The 26,804-nt window shown below is 32.8% G+C and overlaps 1 protein-coding gene, 1 long non-coding RNA gene and 1 other non-coding gene across 4 annotated transcripts; 2 read left to right on the forward strand and 1 right to left on the reverse strand.

Annotated features, from left to right (window-relative positions):
• Positions 1 to 7,027: 7,027 nt before the first annotated feature.
• On the forward strand, positions 7,028 to 7,927 carry LOC108806961 (MLP-like protein 31). The gene is made up of 2 exons (XM_018579180.2): positions 7,028 to 7,291; positions 7,372 to 7,927. The coding sequence occupies exons 1-2, from the start codon at positions 7,084 to 7,086 to the stop codon at positions 7,647 to 7,649; spliced, it is 486 nt and encodes a 161-aa protein (XP_018434682.1). The 5' UTR covers positions 7,028 to 7,083; the 3' UTR covers positions 7,650 to 7,927.
• A 7,179-nt stretch (positions 7,928 to 15,106) lies between these two features.
• On the forward strand, positions 15,107 to 16,865 carry LOC130496426 (uncharacterized). Of its 2 annotated transcripts, none has more exons than XR_008935567.1 (2): positions 15,107 to 15,678; positions 15,854 to 16,865. It is a non-coding gene; the product is annotated as an uncharacterized LOC130496426 (long non-coding RNA). The 2 variants fall into 2 exon arrangements; XR_008935568.1 differs by having other exon boundaries at positions 15,860 to 16,865.
• Positions 16,866 to 22,850: 5,985 nt separating this feature from the next.
• LOC130497212 (small nucleolar RNA R71) lies at positions 22,851 to 22,957 on the reverse strand. The gene has a single exon (XR_008936222.1). It is a non-coding gene; the product is annotated as a small nucleolar RNA R71 (small nucleolar RNA).
• Between the last annotated feature and the right edge of the window lie 3,847 nt (positions 22,958 to 26,804).

The raw sequence follows: 26,804 nt of genomic DNA on the forward strand, positions 1-26,804 counted from the left end.
CATGGTTTGCTTAAATAACAAGGAACTTTGAAGAGAGAGAGAAAAAATGAAGAGATTAGTGGAGGATTAACGATTAACAGAGTAATTATTAGGTAGCCATTGATTTTTACAACTCTCTGTTTGTTTTCTTGCAAAAACCAATTATAGTTTAGCTGGTTTTTGTTGTATCCTTCTTTTGTGGAATACATATTCGGTTATTTTTGTCTTTTAAATTAACAAGGTGTTTGCACGCGATTTCACGGACGATAATATTATAAGAAAAGTACATGTTATGTTTATAATGTTATAATTGTTGAATAATAATTAAAAATATTTAAGTTTTAACATTTAATAGTTCCATAATCAAAAAAATTAGTATCTATTTTTAGAAGAGATGTGAAAATTTAAGATAATTCAACAACATAAATATAATCACTAAACATATATTTCTTAAATAGTTAAATGTAAATATATTACAATTGGTCAATTAATTGGTTGTAAAATTGCCTTTTAAGTTATTTTAACACATAAAAAACGAAAAACACTCTAGCCATACAAAAATGTATTTTTGCTTAGTTCCAAGAAGATGGTTAGAGGTTCTATAATTCTGGCATCTTAGTTGATGATTTGTTTTATTTATGTTTCTTTCATTTTTTTGATTGTTTTCAATTTATGTTAAATTAAAAAAATAACTGTTTTATGTGTTCTTTTAAAAGATTAAGTAAAACAAAAGTTTCGGATATGACTAAAAACTCAATTTTATTTTATATTGAATAAGGTATTAAGCAGTATTTAAATCTCAAATTAACATATGATTGATTGTAAAACTAAATTTTATTTCAGCACTGACAAAAAGGAAATAAAATTCTAAAATATCAACTATTTAAATTGTAAGATTTCACCTATGAACGTATATGTATCAAAAATCACTTAAATTTATATTTTAATATATAAAATAAATAGTATGTTATAATTTCATATGATTTCAATGAATTATTGTAAGCATAATAACCAAATGTCACTTAAATTACTTATATTTAAATAGATAAGATAATGAGTGTGAAACAATTCTATATGATTTATAAATAATTATAAATATACATTTATACAATTATAATTAGATCTAACATCATTTACCATTTGCATCTAAACAAGAAATGCTCAAGATTTGATAAAAGTCTCATAAATGATTTAGAAACTCTGATAAATTTATTTTGTAGGCCAGAACTAAAAAAGGTTTTAAATAATTTATAAATCTTGTGTAGGTTTTTTAAAACATACAATTTCTAATAATGCCTTATATACAAATCTAATTCTTTATATAAGAATATACAACCATTATATTTGTTTCTGTAAATATATTAAATATTTTAAATAATTATAAAAATAAAAAAATGGATGAATCATTATATGTTATTTCTATAGTTATGCAATTAGTTATCATAAATAATTATTTGTAATATTATTTGTGTTTTTGGTAACTTGTATTAATTAGTTATAGAGTTTCCTATTATTTTTAAATCTGATTAAAATAAATAGTTAATAAAAATCATCATCAAGTTATAACAGTTTTTTAAAATTTCACATATGAACGATACGTCAACAGAAGTCACTCAGTGACTTCTCAATTAATATATAGAGGGATATTTCTGTTAAATATTATTTTATTATTTTGTCGGATTTTATTACAAAATCCTTTCAGTAAATAGTATTTTTCATAGAATTTAGTTTAAACACATAAAAACCTCAAATATTTTAAAATTTTCTGAAAACGTCAAAACATAAAAATACGGGAAGTCATAGTTAATAAACATATGCTAAGGAGTTAGGATCCATTAAAATTCGTATAACTAGTTTTTTTTTCTTTATTAACAATTCTATAAAATGATCATTTCAAATTTCGAAACTGAAATGCTTACATATTAACTTAAGTAAACTGCTGACACTACAAGGGCATCATCAACTATATATATATTATATTTAAAAAAATATATTATTTGCATTAAAATATTAACAATGAAAAAGAATAAGAGATAAGATTCTTCTCAAGGCATATATAATAAAAATCTTATCATACCCTTCACTTTATAAGTAGTTAACATTTAATTATCTACTTAAACAAAACTAAAATTATTAATATAGTTTAGGTGGAAGCAAGCTGTTGAAATTATGAGAATAATGCAGCTAAAGAGTTGTAAATTTTGACAAGACGTTGTAGCCCAATGGTTAGGACGGGTCCCCGCCTGCACCCAGGTAGGGGGTTCGATCCACGCCGGAGGGAACTACCTTGCAACGCTCTTGTCACCCACACGGATATGGGCCATGCTTTCGGCCCATTTGAAAAACTGGGAGGAGCGTCTATCCGTGGGCATTCCTTCCCCTTGGAGATTAGTCTGGGCCTTCTGGGCCTGGGATACCCCCAGGTTAAACAAAAAAAAAAAAAAAGAGTTGTAAATTTTCTTAGAATTATTAGATAGCACCAGTGTACCAAACATTTTGTTCCCAAAGTAGATGAAGAGAAATTGTGTGGTGTTCAAGTATATATATATGGCTGTCACAAATTATCAGATTGTCTCGTGGTGATTTCTTAGCACTAGGTGGTTCAACTGTTTAGTTTACATATTGGTTTCTCTTGATTTCACATGTAACAAACAAAAGAGTTGTGTGTTTGACATGATAATGGGAAAATAAGAGAAGTTGTAGATAAAACATGGTCTCTATATTGCCTACTCTAGGGGCACGGCCTCAAGACAACGTACATTGTCGAAATCATAATATCGATCTATAAGCGAGTCTACCCTTGTCTGGTGTTCAAGTATATACATGGCTGTCACAAATTATCAGATTGTGTCGTGGTGATTTCTTAGCACTTTCTGGTGTTCAAGTATATACATGGCTGTCACAAATTATCAGATTGTGTCGTGGTGATTTCTTAGCACTAGATGGTTCAAGTGTTTAGTTTACATATTGGTTTCTCTTAAAATTGTCACTATTTTCATTTTCAATTTGATTTCACATTTAACAAACAAAAAGAGTTGTGTTGTGGCATGATAATGGGAAAATAAGAGAAGTTGTAGATATAACATGGTCTTCTATTGCCTACTCTAGGCGTACAGTCTCAAGACAACATACATGTCTAAATCATAATAACGATCTATAAACGGGTCTACCCTTTTTCTTTGGTAGATGCAAGTGATCGATAATAGCACATAGCCATAACAGTCTTGAAACACGCCTTTAATAGATTCCCACAATTCATGACTACAAGAATCTTGTACTTGTTATCAACCAGTTGGCCTGATTCCTGCATCTTTTTTATTCTTGAAAAAGGTGCTTCTTGCAATTTTGAGTTTCAAAAGTAGGGTTTAAAGTGGTGAGGGCAGAATGGCATAAAACGATGTTTTAATTTGTTAGTATTTTTTTTAATGTCTAAATCGATTATTATCGATTAATTATGCTATTACAATGATGAGAATATTACAAAGACGATTCTACAGCCGACAATTCTACCACCCTGTGAGAATACACACCTGACTGGACCACTCTGAACCGTCCTATGAGATCCATGTTCGATGGTACGCCTTCCACCAAGCTGAAGATCTCCTGTAACCTATTTTTCCATAATTTGCATAATTTGGTATTTTCTGGGGTTTAAACCCCAGATATCCGGATATAGAAGCAATTGAACCTTTAGTCAAACCACTGGACTAAGGAGTTTCCACATTTTAATTTGTTAGTAAAAGTCCACATTTTTTTAATTTTCTGCTGATTGGCTTGGCTGAGTACAAAATTTCCAAAAGAGAAATACATTAGTTGTTTACGTACTGTGATTTTCTTAGTAGATTCAACATTATCGTTTCAGATTTATATTCTGATTTATTAATATATATACCCAACATTTATACATTTATTCTTTTATTATTTCTTATAAGAAATTAAATTTACATGTCAAAATTTAAATAGAAAAATACGTCGGTCAAACTTTTACTGGAATAAACTTTTGATACATGTCAAAATTTGATTAATTGACTACACGTCAGGATCCTGTTTACTACAGATTTAAAGACATTAAATTTTACATAATAAATCCTTACATCTCTTGTTGTCTAATAAATAAATACAAACATTTCTTGTTCTGTGCGTTTATAATATAAAACGATGTTTGAGAAATAAGTAAAATGTTAATAAATTAATTATGAAAGGCTGAAGGAAATAATCTATCTTATTAAAAGGACAACACTTGGAGTGAGTTAACTCCATATGGTGAACCTTTAAATTCATCACCTCCTTAATAATCAACCAAAGTGCCTGATAAAAAAATATTAAATAATTTTTTAAAAAACCAAAATAATCAAAAAAATAAATAGTGTCAATTTTAATAATGCTAATGTCACTATCTAATCTATAAACTCAAACTCTATACCCTAAATTCAAATTCTAAACCCTAAATTCTAAATTATAAACCCAAACTCTATACCCTAAACTCAAATCTTATATCCTAAACTCAAATCTTATACCCTAAACCCAAAAACCTTAACTCTAAACCCAAACCTAAACCCTAAACCCAAATCCTAGACTCTAAACCCAAAACGTAAATACAAAACCCAAATCCTATACCCTAAATATTTAGATTAATATTGATGTTGTTCTTTTGAAATTTAAGGTTAAGAATTAAAGTTTGGATTTAGAGTTCATGGTTTGGGTTACGGTCTAGGGTTTGAGTTTGGGTTTAGAGTCTACGGTTTAGGTTACGGTCTAGGGTTTGGGTTTAGGGTTTAGACTCTAAACCCAAAACGTAAATACAAAACCCAAACCCTATACCCTAAATATTTAGATTAATATTGATGTTGTTCTTTTGAAATTTAAGGTTAAGAATTAAAGTTTGGATTTAGAGTTCATGGTTTGGGTTACGGTCTAGGGTTTGGGTTTGGGTTTAGGGTCTACGGTTTAGGTTATGGTCTAGGTTTGGGTTTAGGGTCTACGGTTTGGGTTTAGGGTTTATGGTTTGGGTTTAGAGTCTAAGATTTGGGTTTAGGGTATAGTTTTGGGTTTAGAGTTTAGATTTTTTTGCTTATGATTTATGGTTTGGGTTTAGGGTTTAAGATTTGGGTTTAGGGTATAGAGTTTGGATTTATAAGTTAAAATTTAGGGTTTAGAATTTGGATTTAGGGTATAGAGTTTGAGTTTAGGGATTAAATAGTGACATTAGCATTATTAAATATGATATTATTTATTTTTTTTTAAATTATTTTATTATTAATCTAGTTGACACTTTGATTAGTTATTAGAGAGGTGGTCAATTTAAAGGTTCACCATATGGGTGAACCCAAGTCTTGTCCTAAAAGAAACTCAAGTACAAAATCAGAGTGTTTGGAGACTTGAATAAGATGATTAAAAAAATTTGGAATGTTTGGAAACTTGAATAGTAGTCTTAATGAAATTTGTTTGGATACTTAAATAGTAGTATCTATTAATTGTGTTTCCATATTTAACTTAATTTAACAATTTAATTAATTATATTACCTTAATTATAATTTATATCATTAATTATATTACCATTATAATAATAGTGCATATTTTTATTTATTAGTTAATCAATATTAATTTTGTGACAATTATATAATAAAAAATGTTAAATAATTAGGTTTTACAAATGATTAAACATTTGGTTTTGTTTATTTTACTAAAATATTTTTATTTTAGTTTCAATCGGTGAAAAATTACGTACCTAAAAAAATAGTTCAAAGATATGTTTTTCTGAATAAAATAATAACTTAAATCAAAATAATTAAAATGTGCTACATTTATTGCCACTTAATTTTTCACTTCCTATAATTATTTTACTTGATAAAAAAAATCTTTCTATTTCACTTAATTTAGCCAAACACATAGAAAGAGTTTTTTTATTAATTTATAAAATCAGTTAGACATAAACATTATTAGTCCATTTAGTACATATTGTTCCCCTTCAGCTGTGTTTCATGTTGATTATATGCCTCCGGTTTGGTTCACTGAACCGATAGAGCATAGATTATAGTTTCCGTTCTATTGTTGTCAAAAGAAAAAGTACATGTTGTTTCTTTCGGGTATTTTTTTTGTTTTGAAACCAAGTCCCACTTGAATATTATAAACTTATGTGTGGATTTTTAGTTGGGTCATTCTGGATGAATTCGGTTCTGATGTATATGAACCTAAAAATATCTAAATAACCAATGTATCTAAAAAGGGTTCGAATATTTGTAACAAAAAATAGCCATATAACCTGATTCCGTCAAGGTCTTTTGAATATCGTTAGTTATATTATGATACATCTAAAATATATAACACTAATTATTAAAATAAATATCGATGTATACAAATATATTTCAGGGTCCAATTTTAAAAAATATATTAATTGGTTCAGTTGAAATAAATATATTTAAAATATTTCTATGAAACTGAAAAAAAAAAACCAATTTTGGATTCAAAATTATTTCTTTTCACAACAAACTATACAAATATGTTGATTTGTATACAAATTTAAATTACAATGTAAATATTTAATTAATATAGAAATATGTCATATTGTTTAAACAAAATATCAATGTAAAAGTATTGTACAGTTGCATTCTAAAATCATTTATTTTAGTAACAAGTCAAATAAATATGTTGATTGGAGAGAGAACAAAATAAAGCAAGAGAAACACATAATTTACCAGAAACACTTCATGTGTCGAATCTATCATAAAAAAAGTTTTAATAAGATAAATACATTTAATAATTACAAACAAATAATATATTTTATAAAAGTGAAAAATAATACTAACGTTTTCGAAGCACGGGTCAGAGTCAGAGAGTCTAGTATAAGTTATATCTAAATGATAAAAGGAAAGAAAAGCCTAAGGAGAACTTCAACACCGTATCCAAATGACAATGGTGTATATATGATACTAATAAAATTAAGGAAATAAACAACGTCACCAGAAGATTAATTAACTAAATCCGATTTGTCTGCCTACCTAGTTACAATTGCTCATTCCTTCGTCTATAAAAGGGGTTATGAGTTCTAAAGATACTCACTCACTCACATAAACACCTAAAGAAGAAAAACATCAGTCTGAAAAAATGGCACAGGCTACGATGCAGTCTTCTATGGTAGGAGAGCTTGAGGTAGATGTTGAAATCAAAACCCCCGCCCACAAGTACTACCACATGCTCACCGGAAGACCACAGGATCTTCCGAAAGTCACTCCTGACAACATCAAGAGATGTGATGTGCTCGAGGGAGAGCCTGGAGAAGTTGGAAGTATCCTATTCTTCAACTATGTCGTTGGTAAGCCCAAACGTTATTTAGATAGATCATTATGCAAAAATATAAAACATTTTATTGTTAACGTTCCCTTTTGGGTGTAGATGGACAGCCAAAGGTGGCTAAGAAGAGGATTGAGGCACTGGAGCCGGAGAAGAATCTGATGGTGGCTAGGATAATTGACGGAGATCTAATGCAAGAGTTCAAGAGCTTCTTGATCACTGTCCAGGCGACCCCAATGCAAAGAGGACCTGGAAGTGTGGTTAAGTGTCAGATGAAGTATGAGAGGATTGACGAGAAGGTGGCTGACCCAGAGAATCTACTTGCGGCTTTTGTCAAAGCATCCAAAGACATGGACAAAATGCTTTCTTCTGAAGTCTAAGAGGATTCTTTGGATATCTGTTTATCCATCCATCTATCTATGATCTATTATCTGTCCGTCCATCTATTTATCTATTGTGTCTGGGTGTTTCGCTTGTACTTATCAATAATGTGCTCTCTCTAAGACTGAAGAGATCTAAATATGTAAGTTTGTAATAATTATACACGATGTCTAGCGTGTTACGTCCGTTTGAAGTTGTGAAAGTTGTAAACCGAATAAGTTGTGTGATGCAACGTGTTCTCTTCCCAGATCTTAAATTAAGTCCCACAATTCCTCTCTTCTATATTCTTTGCGATTTTATTAAAAATATATGAATGAATAAAGATAACTATATTCCATGCTGCAATCCATCTTGTAAATTCTAACAGTTTTTTTTTGTCAAAAACAAAGTTTCATTGATAAATTTTCTTTTAATTCTAACAGTTCTAGTTTTTCGCTGAACACTTCAATCTATCTTATGAACAAAAGCATGATAATAGAAAACATTATCTTCATGTGTGATTTAGGACTTATGTCACTCAAAATATAACAAAATCTTATAATTTTTTTTTAAAAATCTTATTGTTTAATATTTAACTGAATTCCAAATAATTATTATTAAAATATATATTTAAACATTAACTCAGCGTTAGTTTTAAAAACAAAAACAAAAATTGAACTAACTATATTTTGTAAATGGATGGGAGATTCATCACCTCGATGTTAAGACAGCCTTCTTACATGGGGAATTAATTGAAGAAGTTTATGTATCACAACCAACTTAATAATTTGAAACTTAAATAAAAATAATTTTTTTGTCACCAAACAAAAAATCAAACCGATTTACAAATATCTTATATATTAAAACAAAAGTCACAACTTTGATTAATGTCTGATTTTTTTTTAAAAAAAAAATTGATACTAACCAGAGATTAGTTATCATTTATTTATTACTAAAATATTTAATAATATATCACGCCTAAATTAACCATCAACTCCTACAAAACCAGATCTCTTAATAAACCAATATTTTATTCCTTATCTTATATATTGAAATGGAAGTCATGATTGATTTCATGTGTGTTATTTTAAAAACAAATTAAAAAGTAATTTTATTATCTAACGCAAATTCAATAGGATAAATATATTCTAAAAGAAATATATATGTGATGATTTAAAATAATTAATTAATTTACAGTATGAAAAATATAAAATTATTGTACTTAAAAGATATACACACTTAAATATATAAATAACCTTAAAATATATATACTAATTATATAAAACAAATATCCGCACAACCAGATTAAAACTATTATTAGATTAAGTTTTCGTTTTATTTTTAGATTAAGTTATGGAAAAAAGCGCGGTGAAAATCTAGTATTCTAAGGTTGTACAAAATTAGTGAGCCAAAAATAAATATTTTGCCAAAACAATTTTAGGAAAGGAAAACATCGAAATTTGCCAACGAGTCAAATTTGCATTTGTACCATATTTCTGTTATTGGAAATGATTCTGCTCTCTTCAGCCAAGAGACACATCATTGAATATAATCAATACCCACAATTATAAAGTACATGAATCTTTTACTTTGTCAACAAGTTGGTCTGATTCTTCTCTTACCTAAGGGACCATATATATTCCAATATTCTGCACGTCTCTTCTTTTACACTGATTCTTGAAACTGAAGTTCTAACACATCTTCCAGCATTATGTTGTGATGGATATCATTTTCTTATATTTTTGAAGGCGTTGAAAGTTTAACAGCATAAAAGAACAAACTAATGTAGTACTAATATAAAGATTAGAACATAGTAACATATATACCAATAAGGCAACAACCCAAAGTTCAAAAAAAAAAAATACTAACCCGATGTTTACTAGGGGGAATTGAAATGGAAGCATGCATTACCAAATGCTAATCTCAAGGTAGGGCAATGCCTAGATGATAGACAATTCGACATTGTTTCAAATAACAGTTGGAGAATATGTGTTATTCGACACATTCGACATTGTTTCAAATAACAGACGTGATGACAAATATGTGTAATTATTTAAATGTAGGGAATATGTTATCGAATAGTTGGAGAATTACTGAATTTACATACAAATGGTTATGGTCAATGGAGTTATCATCGATTAATTTTAAGTTGCAACTCCTATTTAATATGGTGTTAGAGCCACATGATATAGTACCACTCCGTGGATGTTTTCGCAATTGCCTACACAGCGTGAGGGAGAGTTTTAATAATGAATAAAAAGTTTTAAATTGGTAGTTAGAAAATTAATAAACTTATATATACGAAAAATGATAATCCTTGAAAGATAGAATCCAAGATGGATTGAAGATATCAAATTCATGTTCCCGGGAACTCTAGCTATTTGATCGAATGAATAGAAATTAAATTTTTATGGGATATATGAAATATTATAAGGTTAACAAATGCATCCATTTGTATTTATCAAGAGATTATGAATCAATAGAATCATTGATATGATTACAAACTTTTGAAGAGTTATAACAAATTGTTTGTTTGGAAGAAAAATCTTGAAAAAACTATATTGTTATGTGTTCCAAACTAGACATCTAAAATAAGAGATGTTATCTTACAAGATCCTTAAATATTTTAAGATGATCATATATATGACTGGTCTTGAAGTACCATACTTAAGAGTGTTATTTGAGTAAATTACTAATCTATTTCATAACTGAAATATGTAATTTCAAATAACAAGAAAGAAAGTCACAATAGTAATTTTTATAGTTATGAATGCATAATTCGTATGTACTAGACAAATGTCTAGAAGACTGTATGTAATATATTTGGCTTGAAGTCTAAATAGATCAAAAAATTATTTTTAAATGAGAATTGTGGACCAGAAGTCCATAGACCTTCAATACTCTAATGGAAATAGTTTATTATGATATTCTCAGTTCAAAAAAAAATTATTTAATTAGAATGCATATCTTGAAGATATTGATTTCAGGAGAAGAAATATGAAAATGTGTATGGTTGAACTCTTTTTCCTTATCATGGTTTTTATCCTATTAAGTTTTCCCATGACAAGGTTTTAACGAGGCAACAAAAAACACACAAAGAATAGACACACATAGAGAATGTTACAATTTAAGAGATGAAAGTCTATCATTGTTCTAAAAAGAATCCAAGAAAATGATCAAATCATATGAAGACTCATACACTATAAAAGAATGACGATGTTGGTATCCTACAAGTTCGCTCAAGTGATAATTTTGCTGACTTATTCACTAAGGCACTAACACAACTACTTTCAAGAAGTTAGTTCATCTCATTGGAGTGTGTTATCTCAAAGATCTTGACGTATGTACACATGAGAGAAAGTCATTACGCGCTGCACTCTTTTTCCCTTAACCATGTTTTTTCCATTAGGTTTCCTGGTGAGGTTTTTAACGAGGCAGCATATACGATGTTTTGGAAGCACTTTGATATAATAGATATCAAGAGGAAGTGTTATGAATATTGTGGTGATGTCCATATGAAAAGTCTTAGATATACTTGTTTTCCACTCCCAGTTAGACTTTATCTCTAAAATATTATAATCTTATATAAATGACTCATTACTCATGGAATAATAGATACCATTTCCTCTCTTCTTCTCTTCTTACTTACAACAAGTTAGAACTTATTTAATTATGTCAATTACGTGCGAAGCCCCGCGCAAGCACAATATTGTTAACAAGATATATTGTGATACTTCAGAATAAGAGAAGTTTTACACCATTTTTGTCCTCGCTATACTAAAATAGTTCAACATAATAGTGAACTGGTAAACCGAAAAACTGATAAAGTCTAAAGAATAGGAAAATTTTGTAACACCGTATTGATCAGAGATTGCCTTTAGGATTGGTGTATTCTTCGCTTGTTATTCTTCAACTATAGAGTGTTTGTCATTGATCTCCAACAGATTTCCCATAGTTTTATTTCTCATTAAATTGATTTATTACATAATCTACTCGCTTTGTTTGCAAATACTTTCATTTCAACATCTATAGACTATGTATTTATTGAATGAAAAGAGGTTTATCGTCAAAAATATCAAGGATATCCGTAACTCTATGAAAAATACTAATATGTAATATCCGTAAAAAACGAAGTAAATCACAAATACTAATATTAAAAAATAGATATTAGATCTGATCCGTTATATGCTTATATATATACATATATTTAATGAATTATATATATAAGTTATATAAATAATATTTTCTGTATAAGTTTTACAATATTTATTTTTACTAAATTTATTAAATTAAGTATTAGTATTCAAAAAAGTAAATAAGTTTTTTTGTAATTTATTTAATTATTTTAGTTATTTTAATTAATTTATTTATTTTTACGGATCAAAACCGGTTAAAGATGTAAATTTTCGGGTATCCGGGACACGTATATCCGAATGGCTATGAATAGAATCGAATCGGACAATTGATTATTCGAACGAAAAAAATTGGATCAAAATATCTTGAAAATTTTGGTTATTCGATTCACACCCACTCTTACATGTATGTAGGGCTGGGCAAAAAATCCGAACCCGAAAAACCAAACCGAACCCGATCCAAAAAAGTAGCATCGAACCCGAACCGAAATTGATTAAATATCCGAACGGGTTCAAAATTTCGGTATTTAAAGAACCGAAACCGAACCCGATCCGAACCGAAATATTTTGGATACCCGAATGTATCCGAAATAAATTTATATACTTAAATATATACATTATTTTTATATATAATGTATATTAAAAATATTAAAAATATATAAGATACCTTTAAGTTTTCCAAAATACTCGGAAAATATATGCAAATAGTCAAAAGTAAATGTTTAAAATAGCTAAAGTATACTAAAAACACCAAAATAGTTAAATATCTATTGATTCTTTATCCAAATATTCAAAGAAAACCAATTTATATGTTAAATTAAGGTATTTTGACATATATGTTATGAAAATTTATATGTAATATATTATCTTTCTTATAGATTTTGAAAATTTAAAGTATATAATGAATTTTGAAAACTTAAAAACATTTTAAATGGGTTATCCGAACCCGAACCGAACCCGTAAAGATCCGAACCGAACCCGAACCAAAATTTAGAAATATCCGAATGGGGCTGAAATCTTTGACCCCGAAAACCCGAAACCCGAATGGACTAAACCGAAACCCGAATGGGTACCCGAACGCCCAGCCCTACATGTATGTGTATGTATAAAATATATATAAAGGTGGTTAATAAATATATAAAGATATTGTAATTAACAATAAAAGATATTTTTGTTCAAAATAACACATGAAAGATAATATTTTACTAAAATAAATTACGTAAAAATAACAGAAGCCTAGACAATAGTAATTTTTTTTTTGTAAATTGTCTTTTTATGTATAACTTTGTATAACTCATAGAACCGTTCATGTGAGTTTTATATTAAAAAACGTAAAATCTTTATATATAAAGTAAGCTTTTTATCTTCTTGGGGGGAAAAATGCCATGTGGCATTTTCTTTTTAACCATTAAAATATTTTTTCAACTCATATTTAATGAGTTTTAATTGGTGTTAATTGTGAAAGGCATTGAATTTTTAAACTTTCTTTCATAAATGTCCACGAGTTTATATATAAAGTAGGCTTTTTTATCTTCTTGGGGGGAAAAATGCCATGTGGCATTTTATTTTTAACCATTAAAATATTTTTTCAACTCATATTTAATGAGTTTTAATTGGTGTTAATTGTGAAAGGCATTGAATTTTTAAACTTTCTTTCATAAATGTCCACGAGTTTATAACAGTGTTTTGAATCCGATCCGGATCCGCGGTTGAACCGGTAGATTTGGTGACCCAATGTAAATCGGATTTTTTTTTACAGCAAAATTTAATTCATATTAATCGGATTTAGGTTTTGTAAAAAATCCAAAATTTAAGAACCAAAGAAAAAATATTTGATGGAATTGTAGTATTTTATAAAACTATTATTTTGATGTTTAAAAAACATTTTAAAATATTAACTTTAGTTTTTATATATTTATTTTCATTGTTAATATATTATTATATAATAAATTTAATTCATATTAATCAGCGGTTGATCATTTGACCCAACGACCCGGTAAATCGTCTGGTTCAATATCCGAATCAAATTTCAAAACATCGCTTCATAGGGTTTCTTAGAATTTGATGTTGACGATGGAGAATAGGACCTCTACGATTCTCCTTCTTTAACACAATCGACATAACCGTTCATGAATCCAGAAATCCAACTCATCCCACTCTCTCATATTGAATACTTATTTAATTCATGCTTCCTCAGCTTCATTGCGTATGTATAGACGGTGTGAGAGCTCGGGTGGGAATCCCTTTACTTTTCCCATTTCAGATCATGTCGAAGTCCCAGTTTCATTGCTCAGAGTTAAAGACAAGCCAGTATAAAGATGTTGTTAAGACTAGGATACAACAAGTTTGGCAAATCTGAAATGTTAAGAAAGAGGCAAGCTGTTGGGGTTGATATGTCGTTGATTAATGGAAAGGTAAGAAGATTTGGTGAAATGTTCCACTCCAGTTAAAATAGAATTTGTCCATTAAATAAAGGAGTTTACCAAACATTTATATTTTTTAGCTAAAAAAATATATTTAAATTTATCAAAATTATTTGATATTTGCAAATAAGGGTAGACAAACAAGAATTTCGTTAACAGACGGACATAATCTTCCATTATAACAAAACTAATATAGAAAATAAATTTATGTTTCTTATTTTAAAATACATATTTTTAGAGGCCTTCAAACTAAACTAACACATACAACTCACACCTCCATATTTAAAAAATAAACGTGGTAATCTGAAAAATATATATTAATACTCATCAATTACTTTACCAAAAATTGATACTTCACCCTTATTTTTTTTATAAAATTTATAAAATATGAAACTTATTGTATCTTTCTATTCTTTGAACTACATATATTACTACAAGTTTAATAGTTCATAAGTATTCTAATAATTAATAATATAAGTATGTTCTCTAAATAAAATATCAGCTTTTCTTTATTTCTAACTAAATTAACTTTGTAACGACTATCAGCTTTTTATTCTATTTTTATTAAATCAATTAGTAACAGCCACTTATGTTATTTCTCTTTGAACTAAATAATTTCAAACAAAGTAATATACTACATTCGTTAATCACTATCAAAAATATTAGAAAAATACCATTTTCTTTTAACATATTTTCATTTTCATATTTTTAACATATTCTCTTTACTAAGATCATATAATAAATTATAAATTCATGTAAGAATAAAACATACAGACCCGGCGCGTAGCGCCGGAAAACCACTAGTCTTAATAAATAAAGTAGACTTTTTTTTTCTCCCTAGGGAGAAAAATTGCCACGTGTCACTTCATTTTACAAATTTATCGATTTCTTTTGATCTCTAATGGGCTTTAAACGAAATGTATTTGGCACGTGTAAAGTTAAGCCCTTTAGTCGCCTCTTATCCTCTTCACGATTAGCCACCGTCACTTCTTCTTCCCGTGAGCGACCTTGCCGCTTTCATGTCGTTCGAGCTTCTATCAAGTTACTTCGAGGTCATGGCAACGTAACGATTGTTGATTCGATCCAGTCAAAACAATTAATGTCATCATTAACAACATCACCGGCTCATCCAACGAAGTCTCTTTCGATACACCTTCTCCTATCTCAATGCTTGCGGATCTACTCATATAAATAAGTGATTTGATGGTTAAAAGGTCATCACTCTACTTCTTCAAGATCAATATAATATTCACAAACTCTTGATTTAGTATTTTAGGTCCGACAAAGATAAAGGAATCGGATAGCGTGAGAGAATCAAAGCCTCTGAAACTCTTGATTTAGTATTTTAGGTCCGACAAAGATAAAGGAATCGGATAGCGTGAGAGAATCAAAGCCTCTGAAACTAGATAACGGTTTGTGTAAATCGCTTTCTTTATCGGCTCGGTTCAAACAAGAGTTGAAGCAATGCGCTGCCCTAAAGCGTCAGTTTCTCTGTAAGCGAAGTGTTGAAGAATACAACAATATTGCAATTGGTCAAACTGATTGGACTATAACAGATATCCTTTTTTGTTTAGCTTTAATATTCTAACCATTGTTGTTCTCAGTTGCTCAGAGTTTAGTTTTGTATGTAAAACAAAAGAGTTGTTTCGTAAAAAAAAGTTTTCACAGTTGCAGCTGTGCATGAGAAGTACAAGGAAAGACAAGAAAGCATAAGATGGAATATGGACAGAGCTTGAAATTTCTCAAGAAGAAGAAGCAGCAGGAATGGATGGTGGATCACGTCTATAACATAAAATCACTCTGAACCAAACCACGTCATGGTTTGTTGTATCCGTTTTTTTTTGAAAAAAGAGTTCAGTTTGTCAAAAAAAAGAAAAGAAAATTTGATTACACAACTCGGTATCGTTCATCACTGATTACATAGCTTAATGTTATGTTATAATAACAGTGTATGAAGCGTTCATGGAATCATGATAATTTCGAGACGTCTAATTTAATCACAAGAAGAATAGTCGGAAAGTGACAATATAAGGCCATTTTTAGCTAAATTGGTATAATTCAATTTACAAAATACATATTTGTATGTGTCAATTATTTAAATGTTTCTGAAGTTGTAATAAGATAATAAGAAAAAGCAAAGAATCTCAATTGACACCACAATCATCGTGTTATCAAATATGATTTGCATAGGTAAAATCCTGATTAAGCCATGTCATCGTTCACGTCATTTCTTTAATGTATGATTTTTTGACAAAATCCATATGGTTGTCTGAGACTATCAACATATATATAGCTGCTTTCTCTCTGCTCCTCTAATCAGTTTACTGAAGCATTTCGTGTCTTTTATTAACCTGATGTCAGCATGAGAAGAAGCTAACCATGGAGGACAAAATAAGATAAGAGATGTGGATGATGTTGAGTCCAATCATTCGAAGAACATAGATGCTTCAAGTGGCAAGAAAGCTTTAAGAGCCTCTAATGACAGCGACACCAAGTATGGCTGTGTGGGAACAAGAAACAACTTTATAGTAAAGTAGAAGTTTACAGTCGAGGAATAAGTATGATTGCAAACATGACAAAGACATATATAAGTGATTTTGTGGCAATAAAATTACAAGAAACTCTGATAGTTTGGATGAGTATGAAAACATGAGGAAGCTAAGGATGCAGGTTCCATGTCGTTGAAAGCCAGTTCTCAGAAAAAAAAGGTTCCATGTTGTTCAGTGAGTCTTGAGAATAATTTGGAAAAAGCCTTCAAATATTAAATTAAAAGACAAAGATAAAACTAAATACAAATTTGATCAAAACCATTCACATAATAATAAAACCCATGATTTATCTTTTTCCCAAAAACATTATCGGGTTACTATTCAACGATAGTTGGCAGACCCATTGGACTATTCAATAACATCCCTCTATTTTCTACAATTAAACCAAACGTGCCCCGGTCCAAAATTGATATACTCCTTTTTGCTTTACAACTACAGTATAGATTTTTTTCAGAAAATATCTGTATGCAGTTTGATTATCTAATTTTCAGATTATTAATGGTTATACGATAATTAGGATATTTTGTAAAATTACATAAACTAATCATATTATAGTTTTAGCGTAAACTCACCCGCCCGCAGGGCGGGCCAACCACTAGTAATATATAATTGGAACGTATTTATGTAGAGTTTGGTTGAGAAACTCTTTGCATGTGACAAACTTAATGTGAATACATTAAATGAAAATGCTTCTCTTTAATATATATAGTGGATTTTACAATATCATTATTTGAAATTAGAAGGATAGGCTAAGATGTTGAGATCTCAAGAGAAATTTTAAAAAGACACTAAAAAATTTGTGTCAATTCACTTATCGGTAATCTATAAGTAGAAGTACCTTAGAATATTGTTTGGAATCATGGATTACAGTAAAAAAAAGTATAATGTTGTTTGGAACATGGATAACAATATATTAAGAAGAAAAAAAGTAATGAGTTTATGTTATTAAGAAAAATTGTAAGTCTATTATATTATGAGAAACTATTGATATGAACCAGTTTAAAAAAATACGAAAAATGACATAATTTAATTACCTAAAAACATGTTTTGTCTAAAATAATCATAAAATAAAATTTAAATTTGTTACACATATTTCACATCAAATAATAATTTAAAATTAAGTTATATCAAAAATTGATTCAAAAATATACATATATTTAAAATTTTATTTTTACTAAAATATTTTCCAGTAACCATTATAATTTTTTTTCAATATATATATATATATATATAAGAAAAAGACAATACAAAACCTAATTTCAAGCACCAACTTAAATTATTGCTTTTACATTTCACATTAAATTTAAAATATATATATATATATATATATATGATTATTTGTATGATGATACATAAAATATTATTAATTATATGATTAATTATATAATGGTACGTATAAAATATGATTAATTATATGATGACACATGTAATATACAATAGTGACATGAAAAATAAATATCAACATAATTTTTAAACATACATCCACACAGGCGCATATTTCAAAGTCTAGTTAGTTTTAAATTGTAAGCCCATGAAATATAAAACCTAAAGTAACAATAAGCATGAGATACGATAGCAAAAGTTACATAATTTACTTGGATGAAGAGTAATTTGTTTTAAAAAGGAATTGTGATGGCGGGTTAGAACAAGAACTCAGCTCAACCTAGGGATTTCGATTGAAATATCTAGAGACATGCTAGTTGAAGAAGATGAATTTAATCAAATCTTATTCAAGACTTCTCAAAAAGATGAATTGAATCAAATCTCTTTCAATGTATAAAGCAAAAGCTAGTTTGTTAATTATCAAATGTTGATCTTTCCTTATATATGACTCTTTAAACCATCATATAAATAAATGAAAAACACAAAGCCATATGTAAAAGGAGATAATGAAATGTGGAAACTGCCGTTAAAGTTTCTAGGATGCTGCTGCATCAGGTCCCCCGGGGTGAAGATGATTCGATTGCGATCAAGAAGGAGGCTAAGCCATGGAAGCTCCTAGCTTCAGAAATCGTCTTTGGATCCGGCCAAGACTTAATCGCAGAGACTTTCGCCGGGTCAATTCGAGACCGTTTTCAGAAACGATATATCCCAAAAAGTGGAGCTGAGGTAGAGACACACACTTTTTGATCATTGCAAACAGCTTGTCACGTCGCAGCACACATAAAACTTCTTGCAGATGCAGTTAGTGAGCTTCCAATTTTAAAGTAAAGATCAAAACATCGTCAAAGTACACGACAACGAATTTGCTGATAAAAAGCCGTAATGATTGGTTCATAACACACATAAATGTGCTTGTTGCGTTTGATAAACCGAAGGGCATTACCATCCATTCGAAAAGTCCTTCGCGTGTTTTGAAAGCTGTTTTCCACTCATCAACGTGGCGAATGCGAATGTGATGGTTTTTAAATCTAATTTGGAAAATCCTTGTGCAGTTCCGATCTGATCCAAGAGGTCGGCAAGGCGTGGAATTGGAAAGTGATAACGGACTGTGATTTTATTCACTGCATGACTATCGACGCACATACGCCATGATCCATCCTTTTTTGGTATTAGTAGTGCCGGCACGGCGCAAAGACTCACACTCTCGCGCAAAAATCCTTTTTGTACCAATTATTCCACTTGTTTTTGTAATTCTTCATGCTCAGTTGGACTCATACGGTAATGGGAACGGTTAGGGAGATTTGCGTCTGGGACAAAATCAATCTGGTGTTGTATGTCACGCAACGGAGGAAGTCCCGGAGGTAAATCCGTTGTGAACACATCTGCAAACTCTTTAAGAATGGTAGCAAATTCTGGACGAAGTTCATGTTCAAGTGAAGATGTAAAAGAAGTCATCATAGTCAAGCCAAAGAAAACCTCTTCTTCTCGTAGAGCAGATTCAAATGGCTTCTTGATCAGTAAAAGGAGTATGATGTAGATGGGGCAGGTGCGAGAGGCGTTGGTGGTGCAGGCTTGAGTGTGAAGGTCTTATTTTGAAATTTGAAGTTATAAGTGTTGAGAAAACCGACATGTAGTCAAAATCCCAAGGCCGACCGAGTAGTAAGTGACAAGCATCCATTGGTACTATGTTGCAGTAGATTTTATCATGATAAGAGTCGCCGATAGAGAAAGAGATCAGTGTGTGTCGTGTAACATGGACGTCATTGTAACCAAGAAAGTTTGTACGGCGCAGGGTGTGGTGCTCGTCCTGAAGAATAAGTTTCTTGACAGCATCTTCAGAAATCACATTCTCATTGCTGCGTGAATCAATAATGAGTTTGCACAGTTTTCCATCGATCGTACAACGGGAATGGAAAAGGTATTCTGTTGCGGGAAGTCTTCCTGTGAACGAGTGGCAAGACAAGATCGTCTTAGCATTAAAGAGACACCAGTGTCGGGTTCGAGTTCTTCTGGAGAACCGTCAACTGTATCTTCATATTCGATCTCGACATCTCGGTCCGATGAATCAATTAGTAAGCCTCAACGGTTTTGGCTATGACCGGTCTCCCGCAAGCAAAGCAACGCAGGACAATTGCTGTCGCGGTTGGAGTTGTGAGTGGCGCTGTGGCGGTTGTCGTAGGAGTGGTAGTGAGCGGAGTTGATCGTTGTTGTCGTGATGAATTCCATGATCAAGAACCTGTTTTAGTTTGAGCCTCCACTGTTAAAGCTTGTTAGTGAGCTTCCGAGAGAGTAAGAGGATTAAACAAGTTAATTGTATGTTGAATTTTCTGTCGTAATCTGCCAGTGAAGCGTACGACCAATTTTCTGTCTGAATCGCGAAGATCAATCCTGTTTAACAGCAAGAAAAATTTGGTGGCATATTCTTCCACCGTACGGCTTCCTTGACAAAGATTTTGTAAATGTTGGAACATGAGTTGATCATAGTTATATGGTAAGAACGTCTTCTTCATATGTTTCTTCAGCTTATCCCAAGACTCAATCTTAGATTCACCTAAGCGAATTCTAGAAGCTTTGAGCTTAGTCCACCAAGCGGTTGCTGCCTCTGAAATTGATATCTTGCATATTTGCATTGTTTTAGCTATTCATTCATAAGCATTTGCATCATATAGATTAGGATTTAGACATGTTTAGGTTGCATTTGGCATACATATGTCTCTATCATGTATTGGAACACCACATGGAGTTCTTGGAGACATTTGGAAGCAATGTGATAAAAAAGGAGGTGAAAGATGAGCACGGATGGAGGCCTTAGAAAAATCTTCTGTTGCTAAGATTTTGTGGAGACACAGGAAATTGAGTTAGCTTTCTAATGGAAGTGGTTTCAAGTCATTTGGAGATGTAATGAAGGAGTTATGATCAATTTACTAGAGGCATATCCATCCTGGTCGAGAACCGCAGAGTGACCTTCCGGAGCGACTCCCCAAGGTCGCTCCCAACCAGAGCGACCAACCAGAGCGACGCACCTAAGTAGCTCGCGTTTTCATCGCCCGGAGACACAAAAATGGAGGCTGGAGCGACCTCTCAGAGCGACCCCCCAAGGTCCGCTCCAGCCCCTTTTGCTACACGATTTTATGTTTTTTCAAGGACCTTTTTGCAATTTCTTATGCACGTTTTTACTCTGAAAAACCTAATGTTTAAGTATGCTGTAGCCACCTTTTGGCAGATTATCTTTTATCTATTGAAGAACACAAATTCTCTGAAGAAAAGTTCTCTTTTGGATTGATTGTTATTGTTCTTGTGATCTCTCATCTATTTCTCTACATGATTAATCTGAAATCCATCATGGGTTTAAGAGGAATCATGGAGATTAGTGAGTAATCACCTTTTGGATTCATGGGTTAGGGTGATTAAGGGTGATTAGGCTAGTTCTAGGATGTTTTAGGTGTAGATCATACTTGTTCCTTGCATAGTAGAGTGATCTTAATGCATCATTTAAGTATGCCACTCAAAGGGTGATCTCTAGGCATTTTCCACCCAAAAGGTGTTTGATGAAATGCCTGAGTCAACTCTCCTAGGCTTTTAGTGTACTTTGCCAAAGAGATTTGTTGTTAAAGATGCTAAGATAGCTAATAGACTTGTTAGTAATGATTGCTTGCATGTTATTCAACCAAAGACATTTGATGTTTGAGACATGTTAGCAAATGAGCATTCATCTAGACATAGAGCTTGCTTAGAATTGTGTCTAGGCTTAAGGTTGATAGTTTGATTCATCATTTACATTCCTTAGCTCGAAACCTGATCACCCAAGATCTAAATCCCTATACCCATGAGTTCTCCTTTCCAATAGCTTAAAAGTATCATTTTTATTGTTTTGCTTTAGCTTTAATCATTAGTTTAGAAATCATCAAATCACTGGCTGCACTTAGATTAGGAAAATACTTGCATTCTCAGTGCTTTGAGTCCCTCAGAACTGGTTCGACAACTTACTTCCACTATACTATCATTTGACTTAGGAGCCTCAAAACTCCTAACATCAAATTGGCGCCGTTGCCAAATTCTGAGTTTGATTTAAACATTGAGATTTAGTCATTTGCTTGAGCCTAAGTCATTTTTATTTTTGTAAGTTACTGATTCTCTTCTTCACTCTTTGTGATTTTCAGGAGTATGAACTTGAGGAGCAAGGGTACATCAAACCTTGTTCCAAGTGCCGTAGACATCAGAGCTTTAGAGAGAGAGTGTGCTAGAAAGAGAAGACAAGAAGAGCAACAGGCTCAACTGCAGCCACTGGAAGCTGCAATGGAAGAACAACAAAATCCTCAGAACCCCAATGGAGTCAACAATGTTCCACAAGGGCCCCAACAGCGACCAGCTCGCCCCATTGGCACTTATGACCGCCCCAACATCCATGGTCCTAGGCTTGGAATCCGAGCACCAGCTGTGGCTGCTAACAACTTTGAGATCAAGTCAGGACTGCTAAACTGCATTGAGAACAACAAGTATCATGGTCTGGCTGTGGAGGACCCATTTGATCACTTGGATAAGTTTGACAGCTACTGTGGTATGTCAAAGACTAATGGTGTGTCAGAGGATGCCTTAAAGCTCAAGCTATTCCCTTTCTCTTTGGGGGATAAGGCACGTCAGTGGGAAAGTCTCTACCAAGTGACTCCATCACCACTTGGGAAGACTGCAAAAGGACATTCTTGGAGAAGTTCTTCTCTACCTCAAGAACTGCTAAGTTGAGGAATGAGATCTCCAGCTTCCAACAGAAAAACTTGGAAGGATTCAGTGAAGCTTGGGAGAGATTCATTGGTTACCAAGCTCAGTGCCCACACCATGGATTCTCTAAGGAGAGCTTGCTGAGCACATTCTACAGAGGTGCTCTTACTAAGTACAGAGCCAGACTGGATACAGCAAGCAATGGGTTCTTTTTGGGGAGAACTGAGGAAGAGGCAGAGGCTCTAGTTGACAACATGGTTAATAGTGATGCAGTCTACAGTGGAGACCATGACAGAAGCAGCAGAGGTGATGACAATCAAACAAGGAATGAGATAAAGGCTCTTCAGGAGAAGATTGACAAACTCATTGCTGATAAGGCCACACAAGCGCAGGTGAACTTTGTTGGCAACCCAAGCCAAGAGATACCTCCTACTGTCAATGAGGTTGACGGTTTGGAAGGGCAAGAAGAATTGTGTTTCATCAACAGTAATGGTAGCTGGTATAAGAAGGAACCAAACTTTCAGTACAACAACTACCAACAGAAGCCCTATTCAAACAACTAGCAGAGTGGTTTTCAGCCTCGAAACAACCACAGAGCAACTATCAGCCTCAGCAAAACTCCTCTCCTAACTCCTCTGCCCCTCAACAGAGCAGCACTGATGCCTTACTGAAACAGATCTTGGAGTCTCAGACTAGAAGTGAGAAGCATGTGGGCTATGAGCTGAAGAACCTTCACTCCAAGATTGATGGGAGCTACAATGAGCTCAACAACAAATTTTCCCACCTTGCTTCTTCTGTCAAGAATTTGGAGAATCAGTTTGCTTCCATGAGCTCCCACCAGAACCGCCAGCAAGGATCTCTACCTGGAAAGTCAGATCAAAACCCCAAGGAAGCAAAAGCTGTCACACTTAGGAGTGGTAAGCAGTTGACTCCTGTAACCCTCACCAAGGATGCTGAGAAACAAGGTGAGGAGGTGGCCATTAACCTAGATGATGAAGTGGTCATTGTTGATGAGAAAACAGATGCTGAGATCTTGGAGAAGATTGTGCAAGCCAAGGGTAAAGGAAAGGTTGGAGAAGAGAAGAAAACAACAAAAGATGGTAAATCTGCTGCTCCAGCTAGTGAGAGCTCTCCTGTCCCCCCTCCCTATGAACCAAAGCTTCCATTCCCTGGTAGATTCAAGAAGCAGCTGCTACAGAAGTACAAGGCTTTGTTTGAGAAGCAGATGAGTGAAGCTCATGTTACAATGCCCATCATTGATGCTTTCATGCTGATTCCTCAATACAGCAAACTCCTGAAAGATGTTGTAGCTGCTAAGAAGAAGGAGATGGAGGGAATGATGGTTCTGAGTCATGAGTGCAATGCCATCATTCAGAGGCTTGATGCTCCAGAGAAGCTAGAGGATCCAGGATGCTTCACACTCCCTTGTGCTCTTGGACCTATGGTATTTGAGAAATGTCTCTACGATTTGGGAGCTAGTGTCAGCTTGATGCCTTTGTCTGTGGCAAAGAAGCTTGGTTTCACTCAATACAAGAAGTGTAGACTCTCTCTGGTGTTGGCTGATCGTTCAGTGAAGTACCCTGTGGGCATCCTAGAGAACCTCCCTGTGAAGATTGGAAGGTATGAGATACCTGCGGATTTTGTTGTGCTTGAGATGGGTGAGGAGGCTCAAGACCCATTGATTCTTGGAAGGCCATTCTTAGCTACTGCAGGAGCTATTGTGAATGTGAAGGAAGGGAAGATTGACCTCCATTTGGGTAAGGAGAACATCCTCCACTTTGACATCAAGGAGAAAATGAGGAACCCCACTATATTTGGACAAGCCTTCACCATTGAAGAGATGAATCCTCCTGCTGCTGATGATCACTTTGCTGAGCTACCACCTGAGGAAGATGGGGTGTCAACTCCACTTTCTGCCTCTAGTCCAGCCTGATCCAAAGGAGGCAAAGTCAAGCTAGAGACTTAAAACAAGCTCACTTGGGAGGAAGTCCCATGAGTATCCTTGTATATATTGCATTAGTATTTGCATTATCATTTTATTGCATAAAACAATGGGAAGTGAAGTTGTGTGCAGGTATTGAACAAAAAGTCGGACACCAGAGCGAGGTCTCCGCAGCGACATACTGAAGTCGCTCCAGCTGGGAGCGACGTCGCTCAAGCGAGATGCCGAGGTCGCTCGCGTCACACGCGAGTGGAAACACAGAAACCGCAGTCAGGGCGAGGTCTCGCAGCGACGTCACGAGGTCGCTCCAGCTGGGAGCGACCTGCCGCAGCGACCCCCATACCTCGCTCCACGGAAGGTAACACACAATCCCACTTTTCTTTGTATTTCACATTTTCATTGGGTACCTCACTCACACAGAGACTGTGTGATTTAAGTGTGGGGGAGGTACCAAGTATTTGATCATGTTTGTTTTCATGATTTTGAGTCTCATGCATTGCATATTGCATTCTTATTTGCATAGAAAAATCAAAAAAAAAAAAAAAATTTTGAAAAACACAAAAAGAATCATTTAGTTGCATCATTTGCATTTTTAGGATTGAGTCTAGAAGCATATAGGTTGCATTCATGCATTAGGGGGATTTCAACCTTGTAAAGAGCTCATGCTAAGTACTGAATTTGTTGACCTTTGTAATCATGACAAGTAGCTTGAGCACCCTTTGGAAAGCTTGTAAACTTCGTGCCTTGAATGCTCCTCTTGAAACTCATTTGACTGTTGATACTCTCTCTTTGAAGCAAGCTCCTGTTTTAATGTCTCTTGCATATGGTCCCTTGTGTGCTAAGTCATGGATATACACACTTGAGTTGTCCTATCCTTTTTACCAATCTTCTTGACAAACTCAAGTGGTACTCCACTCCCAAAACCCATACCTCCTTTTTAAACCATCATTATTTGTTGAGTGAGGCCTCTTTGGAAAGCTTTACATGTGCATAATGTTGAGAGTATTGGGAACGACAATGCTTAGTCTCCATTCTTGCTAGATTAGTCACTCTATTGTCTAGCTATAGGAAGGGGGTGAGTGTTGTGATTGTGATTTGGGAATATGAAAGGTTTGACTCTTTGTGCTTAAATGATTAGTCTTTATGGGATAAGTGGAGAAGTATCTAGCTCTTATTATGAAAAGTCTTGGCCCCCAAATATAAAAAAAAAGTAAAAGAAAAAAAAAAGAAAAAAAAAGAAAAAAAAAATGAAAAAGGGGGCTAGCAAAGTTGTTAGGAGCTAAGATTTGTTTTAAAATTGTGAAAAATCCCTTATTGATTTCAAAAAGAAAGAGTCTGATGTGAAGAATGTTCTTGGGATCTTTTGGTGAGAGATGTGAGTTGGGTTTGACATTGAGGAATAATTAAATATCTTGTATGTTTGAGAAAGGGTAGAACAATGGAGATTGAGCATTGTATGCATGAGTTGATCCCTTTCTTAGATATATTATGTGTAATGTCAAAGCTACTTAGTTTTGAGAGTAAACCACCTTAAAAGATCATTTTGAACCTCTGATTTCACTTGCATTAAAGCCTTTGTCTTACCAAACCAAATGACTTGGACCAGTTGACCATTTGTGAGATGTCTATTGAGTTTGCTTCCTGAATGTTAGAGAGATGGTGGATTTGTGGTTTGTGGATGCATGATTAATGAGTATAGAGATCAAATGAGCTGGGATAGGCTTAGAGAAGTTAGAGATGGATAAAATCTTTGCTCTTGATATGTGGTATGATTATGCAAGGTTGTTAGGTTGAGAACTAAGAAGAGTTTCTTTTAGTTATGAGTTCCCATCTTCAAACTTTTTCTCCTTGGTTCTTGAAAGTTTACTTGTGGACAAGTAAAGGACTAGTGTAGGGGAGTTGATATCTTGCATATTTGCATTGTTTTAGCTATTCATTCATAAGCATTTGCATCATATAGATTAGGATTTAGACATGTTTAGGTTGCATTTGGCATACATATGTCTCTATCAGGTATTGGAACACCACA

Source organism: Raphanus sativus, chromosome 6 (assembly GCF_000801105.2).
Source record: "Raphanus sativus cultivar WK10039 chromosome 6, ASM80110v3, whole genome shotgun sequence".
NCBI lineage: Eukaryota > Viridiplantae > Streptophyta > Magnoliopsida > Brassicales > Brassicaceae > Raphanus > Raphanus sativus.

Excerpts from the sequence above, each read along its gene's own strand:
- LOC108806961 (XM_018579180.2), top strand. The coding sequence starts at position 7,084 with ATGGCACAGGCTACGATGCAGTCTTCTATGGTAGGAGAGCTTGAGGTA. Across the intron at positions 7,292-7,371 it reads ATTCTTCAACTATGTCGTTG|ATGGACAGCCAAAGGTGGCT; the intron begins GTAAGCCCAAAC and ends TTTTGGGTGTAG.